At 35.0% G+C, this 12,306-nt stretch overlaps 1 protein-coding gene across 3 annotated transcripts in view; it reads left to right on the top strand.

Annotated features, from left to right (window-relative positions):
• MOSPD2 (motile sperm domain containing 2) overlaps positions 1-12,306 on the top strand; it is a 72,326-nt gene that overhangs the window by 48,276 nt on the left and 11,744 nt on the right. For all 3 annotated transcript variants that reach the window (XM_077145318.1, XM_077145317.1, XM_077145316.1), the window contains exons 8-10: positions 4,601-4,725; positions 7,924-8,100; positions 8,862-8,974. In XM_077145318.1, the coding sequence (XP_077001433.1) occupies positions 4,601-4,725; positions 7,924-8,100; positions 8,862-8,974 (415 nt within the window). The remainder of the gene's footprint in view (positions 1-4,600; positions 4,726-7,923; positions 8,101-8,861; positions 8,975-12,306) is intronic.

Genomic DNA, 12,306 nt, shown 5'->3' with positions numbered 1-12,306 from the left:
CAATAAAAATTCTGAATAGACCTATAACAAGTGAAGAGACTGAATTAGTAATTAGTAATTAAAAAAGCTCCTCAGAAAAAAGGCCCAAGTTCAGGTGGTTTCATGGTCAAGTCTACCAAAAGTTTAAAGAATTAACATCTATTTTTCAAAAACTCTTCCAAAACATAAAAGAAGAGAAAACACTTTCCATGTCATTCTATGAGGCCAATATGTTCCTGAGATCAAACATCACAAGGAAGGAACTACAAACCAGTAGTTCAAACCAGTATCTTTTATGAATATAGACATACACATCCTGAATAAAATGCTAGCAAACAAATAATAAATAAACAAATGCACAAATATACTTGAGACAACAACAGATTTGAAGAGGCAGATGAAAGAATAAGTGATCTTAGAGGACAGGACAACTAATTTTGAACACTCAAAACAGCAAATTCCCATACTATAAGTATGGGAAAATTTGAATTGGATTTCAGGGAAATGATGGACAAAACAAAACACACAAATAGAAGAATTGTTAGTGTCCCCGAAGAAGAAGAGAAGAGTAAAGGGCTAGGAAGATTAGTTGAGGATATAATGGGGGAAAACTTCCCAACCCTTATGAAGAACAAATATGCAAATCAAAGAAGCCCAGCAAACTCCAAATAGAATAAATCCAACTAGGCCTACCCCAAGACAACATACTAATCAGTCTGACAAATGTTGAAGAGAAGCAGAAAATCCTGAAAGCGGCAAGAGAAAAATAGTCTATTACATACAAGGGAAACCACATAACACGGAGTTCAGACTACTCAACAGGCACTATGGAGATGAGAAGACAGTGATATGATATAGTTCAGATCCTGAAAGAGAGACTTCCAGCTAGGAATTCTGTACTTAGACAAATTGTTCTTCAAAACTGAGGGAGAGATTAAAATTTTCACAAACAGATTCTGAAAGAATTTGTCAAGAAGAGACCATCCCTACAAGAATACTAAAGGGAGTTCTACCAGTTGAGAAAAAAAATAAAAGACAAGAAAGGGAGGTCTGGTGGAGGGCACAGAATTGAAGAGTACCAGTAAGGGTAACTTAAAGGATAAAAAGAGATAGAGGGAAGGAAATATATAGATCTGACAAACAGAATCCAAAGGATAAGATGGTGGATTCAAGAAATGCCTTTTCGGTAATAATGACTAAGTTTACCAATTAAAAGATACGGATTGGCAGAATGGATTAAGAAATATAATCCAGCTGTAGGCTACTTACAAGAGATTCACCTTAGACGCAAGAATACAAACAGATTTGAAGTACAAAGATGAGAAAAGATGTTCCATGCAAGTTGTAACCAAAAGAAAGCATGAGTAGCTATACTAATATCAGACAAAATAGACTTTAAATGTAAAGACATCATAAGAGACAAAGAAGGACACTATATGTTAATAAAAGGGACAATTCACCAAGGAGGAATAACATAAATATTTATGCTCCCAACCAAGAAGCTCCAAAGTACATAAGAAAGACATCGGCAAAACTGAAGGGAGCTATAGACATTTCAACAGTAATAGTAGGAGATTTCAATACACCACTCTCCTCTATAGATAGAACCAGAGAGAATATTAACAAGGAAATAGAGAAATTAAATAATTTGATAAATGAATTAGATCTAACAGACATACATAGGTCATTGCACCCCAAAGCACAAAGTTATACACATTCTTCTCTAGTAATCATGGAAAATTCTCCAGGATAGAGCATATTCTGGGGCACAAATCAGGTCTTTTTAAATTTAAGAACATCAAAATTATTCAAAGCACCTTCTCTGATCACAATGGAATGAAGCTGAATATCAATAATAACCACCAAAGAATGAGAACTTTCAAACATATATGGAGATTAAGTAACACACTCTCAAACAACCAGTGGATCATAAAAGAAAAATTGCTAGAGAAATCAGTAGCTATCTGGAGACGAATGATAATGAGGATACACCGTATCAGAACTTGTGGGATGCAGCAAAGGCCATGCTGAGAGGGAAATTTATTGCCCTAAATGCCTATATTAAAAAACAAACAAGAGCAAAAATCGAGGACTTAACTGCTCACCTGGAGGAACTTGAGAAAGAAAGCAAACTAACCCCAAATGAAATAGAAGAAGAGAAAAGCAGAGGCAAATGAATGGGAAAACAAAAGAACAATAGAAATTATCACTAAAATCAAAAGTTGGTTCCTTGAGAAAATCAATAAAATCCTCGGGCTGCTAGCAAGGCTGACAAAGAAGGAACGAGAGAGGATGCAAGTAAGAGGGGTGTTGTTACCACAGACCCTAAAGAAATTTAAAAAATCAAAAGACATTCTATGAACAACTTTATGCCAACAAACTAGATAACTTAGATGAAATGGACAAATTCCTAGAAATATACAAACAAGCTATACTGACTCAGGAAGAAATAGAAGATCTCAAAAACCCAATCACAAGTAGAGAGTCAATCAGTCATCACAAATCTTCCTACAAAGAAAAGCCCCAGGCCAGATAGGTTCACAGGGGAGTTTTATTAAACATTCCAAAAAGAATTTAACACCAATCCTTCTCAAACTTTTCCAAAAAATTTGAGGAAAAGGAAACACTACCTAACTCATTTTATGAAGCTAACAATAAAAAGGCAAATAACCCAATTGAAAAAATGAGTGAAGGACTTAAATAGACATTTCTCAAAAGAAAATATACAAATAGTCAATAAGCAAATAGGAAGGTATTCAGCATCATTAGTCATTAGAGAAATGCAAGTCAAAACCAGTGTGATATACATCATTCCCGCAAAGATGTCCATGATCAGAAAGACAGTTACATGATAGCTAAGGTTGGCAAGGATGTGGAAAAATTGGAACCCTCACATATTGCTGGTGAGAATATAGAATGGTGCACTGACTTTGGAAAACATCTTGGCAGTTCCTCAGAAAGCTAAACGTTTTCCATATGATCCAGCAGTTCTAATCCTAGGTATATATCCAGAAGAATTGAAAATACATGTCCATACAGAAACTTGTACACACTGTTCATAGCAGCAATATTCATAATAGCCAAAAAATGGAAACAACTCAAATGTCCATCAACTGATAAATATATAGCCATAAAATGGAATATTATTCAGCCATAAATAAACATATTAAGGTAGAATTCTCACCTGCCATGCAGGAGACCCAGGTTCAATTTCCGGCCCATGCACTTCCCAAACAAACAAACAAGTAGACAAATGAAAAACCAAAAGAAAATAATTTCAACAAAATGGTACTGCAATAAGGGGATACTCACATGGAGAAAGAATGAAATGTGAGCCCTGCCATTCGCATACAAAAAAAAAAAGAATTAAGTACTGATTCATGCTATAATGTTGATGAATCTTAAAAACATGCTACATGAACAAAGCTGTTCAGGAAAAAAGATATCTAAAAAGGTATCTAAATTTAAAATTAGATAATGGTGATGGTTGTACAACACTGTGAACATACTTTTTTTAAAAAACACTGCATTATGTACTTTAATAGGTGAATTTTATGGTATGTGAATTCTATCTCAAGCTGTAAAAAATCAGTTTTGCACATTATTTAATTCAAGTAGCACAGCTTCAAATATGTCAGCTCCCAGACTATTTAAATGGAAAACTAATGAAAATGTGTTATATAAAAAGGTTTAAAGCATAATTAGCCAAAGTAAAAATTTAATTCCCAAAATACTATTTAATGTTTATCATGCTGTTTGATTTCTTAATTTCTTTTCATTGACAGTTAATGCAAATTTAACACAGTGTTCCTCTTCATTTCTTAAAAATGTACTTCACATATCACAGTGGAAATGAGGTGTAAGAAATTAAGTATAAATAAAGAATGGCATGACAGGATAAGATTGTAATCATTGAACAGCTGTATTTTGTTAACAGTTGAGTCTTGCACATCCTGTAGGTTCCCCACAATATATAAGCTGCAGGTCCTGGGGGAAAGACAGACAAGGTTAGACTTGGGAAGGAAGTCTGGGTAGTGGTTTCCTCATCCTCCATCCAGCTCACATGGATGAGGAGGAGGCCGCTTCCTTCTCTTTTTTTTTATTTACGTGAGCAGGCACCGGGAATCGAACCCTGCCTCTGGCATGGCAGGCAAGCATTCTTGCCCCTGAGCCACTGTGGCCTGCCCCTTCCTTCTCTTCTTGACTTCCTATTTGAGAAGTTTCTTAGATTGGGAGTAGATCAGAAGTAGGAGATAAGTGACGTATTGACTCTCCATACTACTGGACAGTTAGTTCTTTGAATATACTGCACTTTGATTTAGGGTTTGGAAACCTTAGTAGTTGGGATCATTGATGAATTTGCTGAGAGGCAAAAACCTTAATAAGTTTATTAATGAGCATCAGGGTAATTTAATCTTCATGAATCTTTTGCAACTTTTGAAATCCATAAGGGATGGTGACAATATCAACGCCTATAGAAATTAAGGTACGTTAATTAAATATCATGCCAATTAAAGATAAGTATTAACAGATTATAACCCAAACTAATTTCAGAAGACTTTCATTAGCATATAAAATAAGTAGAATGAAAAAAATTTAATAAAGTAACTTTTTCCTTCAGCTGCCTTCAAAATTGTAAAAAGTTGGCTTGGTCCAGAAGCTGTGAGTTTTTTGAAGTTTACAAGTAAAAATGAAGTCCAGGACTATGTCAGTGTAGAATACCTGCCTCCGCACATGGGTGGAACTGTAAGTATAGTACTTGGAACTTTTCAATAATGGATAATGGCATACTAGGCTATATTCTTTCCTCAAGAAGGAAAGAAAATATTATCCCATCCAAAGAAAGATTACAGATACTCCAAGCAAAAAATGTAATTGACTTTGTTTTAAAGTTCTTAAATTTTTATTTTTTGATGTTCGTATTTTTATGTGGTTCTACACTGAAAAAGTATAAAACAGTATTTAGTAAAAGGCTCCCTCCCAATCCTATCCCCAACCACCTGTTCCCCTCCCTAGTTGCATTTCTTTTATTTATTTCCAGGGATATGTATTGTGTAGATAAGCCAATAAGTATATATAATTCTTCCTCCTTCCCATCTCTTAACAGGTAGTGTGATCACGTGCTGTTGCACTTCCTGCTTTGTACTTCACAACATGTCTTAGATATCATTCCAAAGCAATACATGAAAAGCTTATTTTTTTAATTAGAGAAGTTGTGGGTTTAGAGAACAAGCATACATGTAAAATACAGGATTCCCATATACCACCTTATTAATGTCTTGCATAAGTGTGGTACATTTGTCACAGTTGATGAAAGCACATTTTATAATTGTACTATTAACTTACTCTTGTTTATGACTATATAGTAGTCCATGTCTAGAGATAAACCATAAGTTATTTAATTTTCTTTTGATGTGACTAGTCTGCTTCCAGTTATTCACTGTTGAACAGTCTTTTTAATTTAAAAGATATCATGAAGTATATACTCTTAAAATTTGTTTGAAATTATTTTACTGCTTACAAAAAACAGACCAGGACTAAGTATATGCATGTTACATTTTTAATATCACATAAAAATTAAATATATTTTGATAATGATTATTTTTTTGAAAACTGTGAAACCTGTGGTTTTGGTATGCCTTGGGTTAACTAGACCGATAATATTTCAGTTATTTGATTTTTACAATCTACTTTGTAAAATGCCTGCCTGGCAAAACTGTATTCAACCAGAACCAAAAACTAGCAAGTTGAGAAGTTTTGGTTTGTCCTTTTGTTTATATGTTTTCTTTGATTAGAAAAAACTTATTGATATATATTATATAGTCACATACCATGTAATCATCCAAAGTGTACAATCAATGGTTCATAATATCATCATATAGCTGTGCATTTATCATCACAATCTACATTTTTTTCTTTTTTGTGTGAAAAATAACATACAAAACAATAAATTTCAAAACACATTGCAGCAATTAGTTGTAAAACAGATTTCAAAGTTTGGTGTGGGTACAGTTCCACAAATTTAGGTTTTTACTTGTAGCTGCTCTAAGATACTGGAGGCTAAAAGAAATATCAATATAATGATTCAGTAATCATACTCATTTGTTAAACCCTACCTTCTCTGTATCACTCCACCATCACCTTTGATCTTTCTCCCACTCTAGGGGTATCTGGGCTATACCCATTCTAACTTTTTCATGTTGGAAGGTGCTATCAATAATATGGTATAGAGGGGTGAAACTAGTTGATGTTCTGGAGAGGCTGGACCCTCTGGAGCCAATACTTTTAATTTGAAGTTTGCTACTTTCCTATTCCGAAGCTTTATATTTCACATTTAAACCTAGAAAAACAGAATATGGTTCATTTGAAGTATTACCCTTAAATAGCAATTTTATTGAATGTCATTTTTAATAACTTGCCCAACAAATTGTCTCTTAAAATTATAGTATTGTAACAGTGATTTTTATTTTTGTATAGAAAATATTATTTCTCTTTTCTGTTATTAGTGGTATTTTTCTTCAAGATTGTTGTCAAAATTATAGCAGGACTACTGTTTCTTTAGCATAATTTTTAAGGAGTTTTTTTTTTCTCTCCAAAAAAGACCACACCATACATGTTATTCCTACAAAGCAGACGATGCCCAAGAGTGAAGAGTAGACCATATAGTGGTCAGCACTCAGTGCCAGAGGCCTGCACTGTTGCCAGATTTTCCATCCTTCTGCATATAGTCTGTCCGTTATATTTCTTCACCCAAATGGTCACATACCATATCTGTTGTTCAACACTTCAGTGTTTTTCCACACTGTTTACTCTGTGGATTATATCACAGAGGCTATAGACATTTAACTTTTTTAAACCGTTGTAGAATACTCCATCATATGGATATAACAATTTATTTAAACAGTTCTCTTCTGACCTTTGGTTACTTTCTAATCTTTTACCCTTAATAATAGTGCTGCAGGGAATCTCCCTGTAAATAACACATCTGGCACAGAGCCACGTGCAGCAAGTGCCTGTCTGGGTTAAACTAGAAGTCAAAACCTTGGGTCAGTGAGTATACTGAGTTTTTCATCTTGATAGCGGTTGTAAACTTCCCTCCAAAGAGGCTATGCCCATTTACACTTCTACCAAAAATACGTGAGAACATGCCCACAACCTTGCTAACACTGCATATTACCATCTTTGTGATCTTTGCCAGGCTCAAGTGAAAAATATTTTATTGTGATTTTAATTTACACTTATTTTATTATAAGTGATGTTGAGCTTTTTTTTTTAATGATTTCAGTCTTAGTTCTTATTCTATGAACTCCATTATACATTGTTCTTTTGGGCTCTTAGTCTTTTCATGTATTTGTAAATAGTAACAAAAGCCATCTTTTGTTTCTGATTTGTGTTTTAAGTATTTTCCTATTTGTGGCCCTTTTTTAAAAGAAAATCTGGTTTTCAGTTTTTCAAGTTTATTTTGGTCCGTTAGTTTTTTGTTTATTTGTTTTTGCCATACAGAAATGGTTTGTTTTAGTGTGGTCGATTTTTATCAGTATTTCTATGGCTTCTAGGTTTTGTGCTGTTTCAAAAGGCCTTTCCTAGTTAAGTATTTTTTTTTCCTACAATCCTCCTATGTGTTGTTCTAGAGGTTGTATGGCTTATACACACACACACACGTATACTTGCACACACTTTTTTTACGTTTTCATTTTCTGAATTTCTTTTTTCATAAAGAGTGAGCTAAAGATCTAACTTTTCTTTTATAGATATCTAGCCAATTGTACCGTACCATTTATTGCTGTCTTTCCCCTTCTGGTTTAAAATGCCTCCTTTATTTTAAATTTCACTATGTGTGAAACTGTGTGTTTTCTTGGCCAAAATAATGATTATCAAATTCATTAAGAGAATCATTTCTCTACCCATCCTTTAGCCAGCTGACACAAGACCCTTTCCTTTTAGGATCCTTTCAAGTATAGCTACCCACCACTAGTAGATGATGACTTCCAGACACCATTGTGTGAAAATGGGCCTATTACCAGTGAAGATGAAACTTCAAGTAAGGAAGATATAGAAAGTGATGGTAAAGAAACCTTGGAAACAACTTCTAATGAAGAACAAGCAGCTCTTCCCAAAAAGGTACTTTTTAAAAAACTTTTTTATTATACAATGTAACACACATACAAAGCAAAGAAAGAAAAAAGCAATCCTTTTCAAAATACTCTTCAATAAGCAGTCACAGGACAGACCCCAGAGCCTGTCATGGGTCACCACATGATCCTCTCAGATCTTTCCTTCTAGCTGCCCAAAAAGGTCATTTTAAGGTGAAATGAAATTAAATTGAAACTGCGGTCAAGCCCCAGGTCTACCACTAGCCGGCTTTGTGGTTTCAGGGAAGTCACTGCTGCCCTTCAGCATCTTTGAACGTAAAAAGAAAGAGGGAGGATGGGACTATCTGACCAGTAGAGTCACTTTGGTGTATAAAAGGCTGATTTCATGCTTTTGTATAAAAATGGCTGAAATGTGTCTGGAAGGAATTATTTTCTTTCTAAGCTATTCTAAAGTAATAAATTTAAAACTTTACCTTGATCTACTAAGTTTTAAAGAGCACTCAGTTATCACTCTCTGTAGACTACTTACTTTAGTAGCTTTAAAATAATATTAAAAATACTCGGAAGGAATATGTTAGATTTATTTTATTTTTTAATTATCACAGTGACCTACTTACAGTAAGCACTCCTATGTTAATGGTCACGTTAGTATGTGTTAAATATATAATTTAAATATAGTAAACATGTATTCAATATAATTTGGATTGAATTATTTACTTTTTGACCTAATAACCTGCCCATCTTTACTGTAAATTCTTTATTTTTCTTCATAATTGTTTTCATCTTTAGATTAACCCATCTGAATCTACTCCCAAAGCAGAAGAGAATGAAAAAGCTGATTCAAAGACGAAAGGTTTCAAGAAACCATTGAGTGTGTTTAAAGGGCCCTTATTACACATCAGGTAATCATTGAAGATTTTATTAGTTACACTTTTATAACATATCTTCATCTTGATGAAGAAGCTGCAAACTTAAGAAAGCTTCTCTTCTGTACTCCTTTTGAAACTGGAAGTACAAAATCAGAGGTTATCTGAAGGATGGACTCACTATAGTTCCCAGATATAGTTGTTATTTTTAGCTACCTTTTGTATTTTATTCCATTGAGTTTGTGTAAAAGACCCTCATTACACATTAGGAAATAAATGTGAACATTCACATATTAACAGTAAGTCTGAATGACACCTAATTTCTTCATATTCCTGATACTATTATTCTTGGTACAAGTTCAGGGGTGCCAGAAATGACATTGAAGTAGGTACTTGTCATTTGACCTTCCAAAGGCCAAAGTTGAACCAGAAAAATAGGTTTTTTACTATAGCCAGATTTCAACCAATTTCAAATTTTGTTGCTACGTTAGTCAACTCAAAAGATTCAGGGTTGTTTCTGTTATCATTATATGAAGAGCTCTTTCTCACTAATAACGTTCTGTTTTATTTTTTTTTTAACTTTTGAAATACTTTGAAGCTTACAGGACAGTTATAAAAATTATACAAATCCCATACAGAGTACTCCAACATACTCCTATCCCTCCAGATACCAAGATCCACCAATTTTAACGTTTTGCTGCCTTTGATATATCATTCTATCCATGTCTATTAATTCATCTGTCTGTCTGCAATGTATGCAACTTACGCTCAAAGTGCTCAGAAAATGGACTATCCATCTACCTGTTTATTAGTCCATTTTCTGAGCACTTTGTTGTGTGTTTTGGATGTATACATGTTTAAATTTGGGAAGTTTTCAGTCATTATTTCTTTGAATATTCTCTCTGTCCCTTTCTTTCCTCTCCTCTTGGGACTCCCACAGTACATACATTGGTACGCTTGATGCTGTCCCACAGGTTCCTCAGGCTCTGTTCACTTTTCTTCATTCTTTCTTCTTTCTTCTTCTCAGACTGGATGATTTCAATTATATTATCTTCAAGTTCACTGATGCTTTCTTCTGCCAGCTCCAGTCTGCTGTTCAACTCCTCTAGGGAATTTTTAATTTGTTACTGTGGTCTTCAGCTCTGTTTAGTTCCTTTTCATAATTTCCATCCCTCTTTGTGTTGATAGTCTTTGTGTTTCCTGATTTCCTTTAATTCTTTGCCTGTCTCTTCCTTTAGCTCTTTGAGCATGTTTAGGAACATTTTTTAAAAGTCTGTCTGGTATGTGAGTCTAGTTCTCCCCATTGATGGTTTCTAATGCTTTCATCTTTTCCTTTGCTTGGGACATTGTTTTCTGTTTCTTTGTATGTTTTGTAACCTGTTGCCGAAACATGGACATGTTGATATTAATGTAGTATCCTTGGAATCTAGAATGACACAGCTGTTCCTTAAGCCTGTATCCAGCTGGTGTTATGACAGAGCTTTCCTTGAATGCTGTGCACTAACTAAAAATGAAGAAGGAAAAAACAAAGCAAAACACCTTTCCCAGGCTTTGCAGATTGACCTGTGCAAATGCTCTCCTTCAGGCCCTACCCATACAATGGATTTAGAGAACAGCTCCAGGACAAAATGAAGGGTCCTCCTTGATCCTTTCTGTGCATGCATTTTGTCTTGGGTCTGCCTGTGTGGTCCTAGGAATTACCCCCTTCCTGTTTATATGGATAGGAATGTCCCATCTTCCCTAAGAAATCATTTTACCATGGTCTTGCACACTGCACTATGTGCCTTGAGCTGGCAATTCCTTGCCCCAGACAGCACAACTTGACTGCTCTCCCACAGTGTTCTTTAGGAGAGCCTTCTGAGCTACCTTTTACAAGCTGGACAAGTTCTGGGATGGCAGATCCCTCAGGCTACCACCAAACAAATGGAGCCAGACATGCATACTCTCAGTAGGTGCACAAAGGTTACTCTGCTCCCTCCAGACTTAGACCAAAGATCTGTACTTAGAGTGCAGGCTGGTTCTGTGCCAGGCCTGTGAGGGACAAGGGCAAGGCCAGCCAGGACACTAGGAGATCCTACTGCTTTTAAGTAGACTTTTCCTTGATTTGGCACTTGCCATTACTACAGTCCTTTAACTGTTTTCTGACACTTTGAGAAAGATGTTTCTGCCAGTTCTTGCTGGTTTTGTTCACAGCTTCTTTGGGGCGATGGAACCATCTTACCCAGGGCAGGGCTCCACTAATAATGCTTTTTTATTATTAAATCTATTTTGTCTTATGTTAATATTGCTATACCAACTTTCTTTAGCAATGGCCTAATGTGTTATTTTCTATCACTTTACTTGAAATTTTTCTGTATAACGCTATTTTAGGTATGTCCCTTATGAATAATACAGCCAGATTTTTAAAAATATAATCTGAGCTTTGCTGTTAATTGACAAGATTAATCTGCTTATATCCATTTTGATTGCTGTTATGTTTGGATTTATCAGCACCATTTTTGCATATGTATGTGCACGTGCCGCAAGTGTGTCCTTTCTGTTTTCCACGATTTTCTTTGCCATTTTTTCTCCTTTGGAGTTTTTTTTTTAAAATACCTTATTTTTTCATTTGCTGGTTTAAGGAAGTATACATTTTTTTTTAATTGGAGGCCTGTCAAAAACTTGGATCCTAACTTACAAATGTAGAGGTATGTCAGAAAGTGCAGGCTAGAGAGAAAGCAAAACTAGAGAAGGAAGCTTACAGTTTGTGCTCTGCCACTCCCTGACACCACTGCTTCCCCTCCCCCACTCCCAGAAGCACCTACCAATACCCAAGGACCCAGCCAACATCTGTCTCCCCAGACCTTCTCATAGTTATCGTGGTGGTTATTGAAGCAGTTCTGATATCCATAACCTTCCTCAAATCTGTCTTTTCTACAGTCTAGTCAAGATTGGGTACTATAAGGAAACCAACAACCATGCTAAGTCACCATATTATCCAGTTGGACAGAGCTCTTCCAGAAGAGCTCTTCCCTAAAAATATGCATTCTATAGGTTAGAAAATCTCTCTAATATGCAGAAATTCCTGAAATAAAATGAATCTCTTTGAATATCTATATGAAAACCAAGGATCTGAAGGCTCACCTTTGTTAAGTTATTCAACTTTTTATATTAAACAGATGTTTCGAGGCATCTGAATCAAGTTGGTTAACGTAATGAAACTACTCAATCTAACTTTCATTTTAGATCATGAGCATTATTACGGTGGCTAGTACTAGTAAAACTTGAATGTTGAGGCTTGCTGAATTTACCATTTGATAAAGTTCCTCCTTATGGCTCTCACCCCAAGTTTTATTTCTATGTGTTCTTCTCCTTCCCTAATACTTAGA

The sequence above is a fragment of the Tamandua tetradactyla genome, chromosome X (assembly GCF_023851605.1).
Source record: "Tamandua tetradactyla isolate mTamTet1 chromosome X, mTamTet1.pri, whole genome shotgun sequence".
NCBI classification, from domain to species: domain Eukaryota; kingdom Metazoa; phylum Chordata; class Mammalia; order Pilosa; family Myrmecophagidae; genus Tamandua; species Tamandua tetradactyla.
This window is presented reverse-complemented; position numbering and strand designations above follow the sequence as displayed.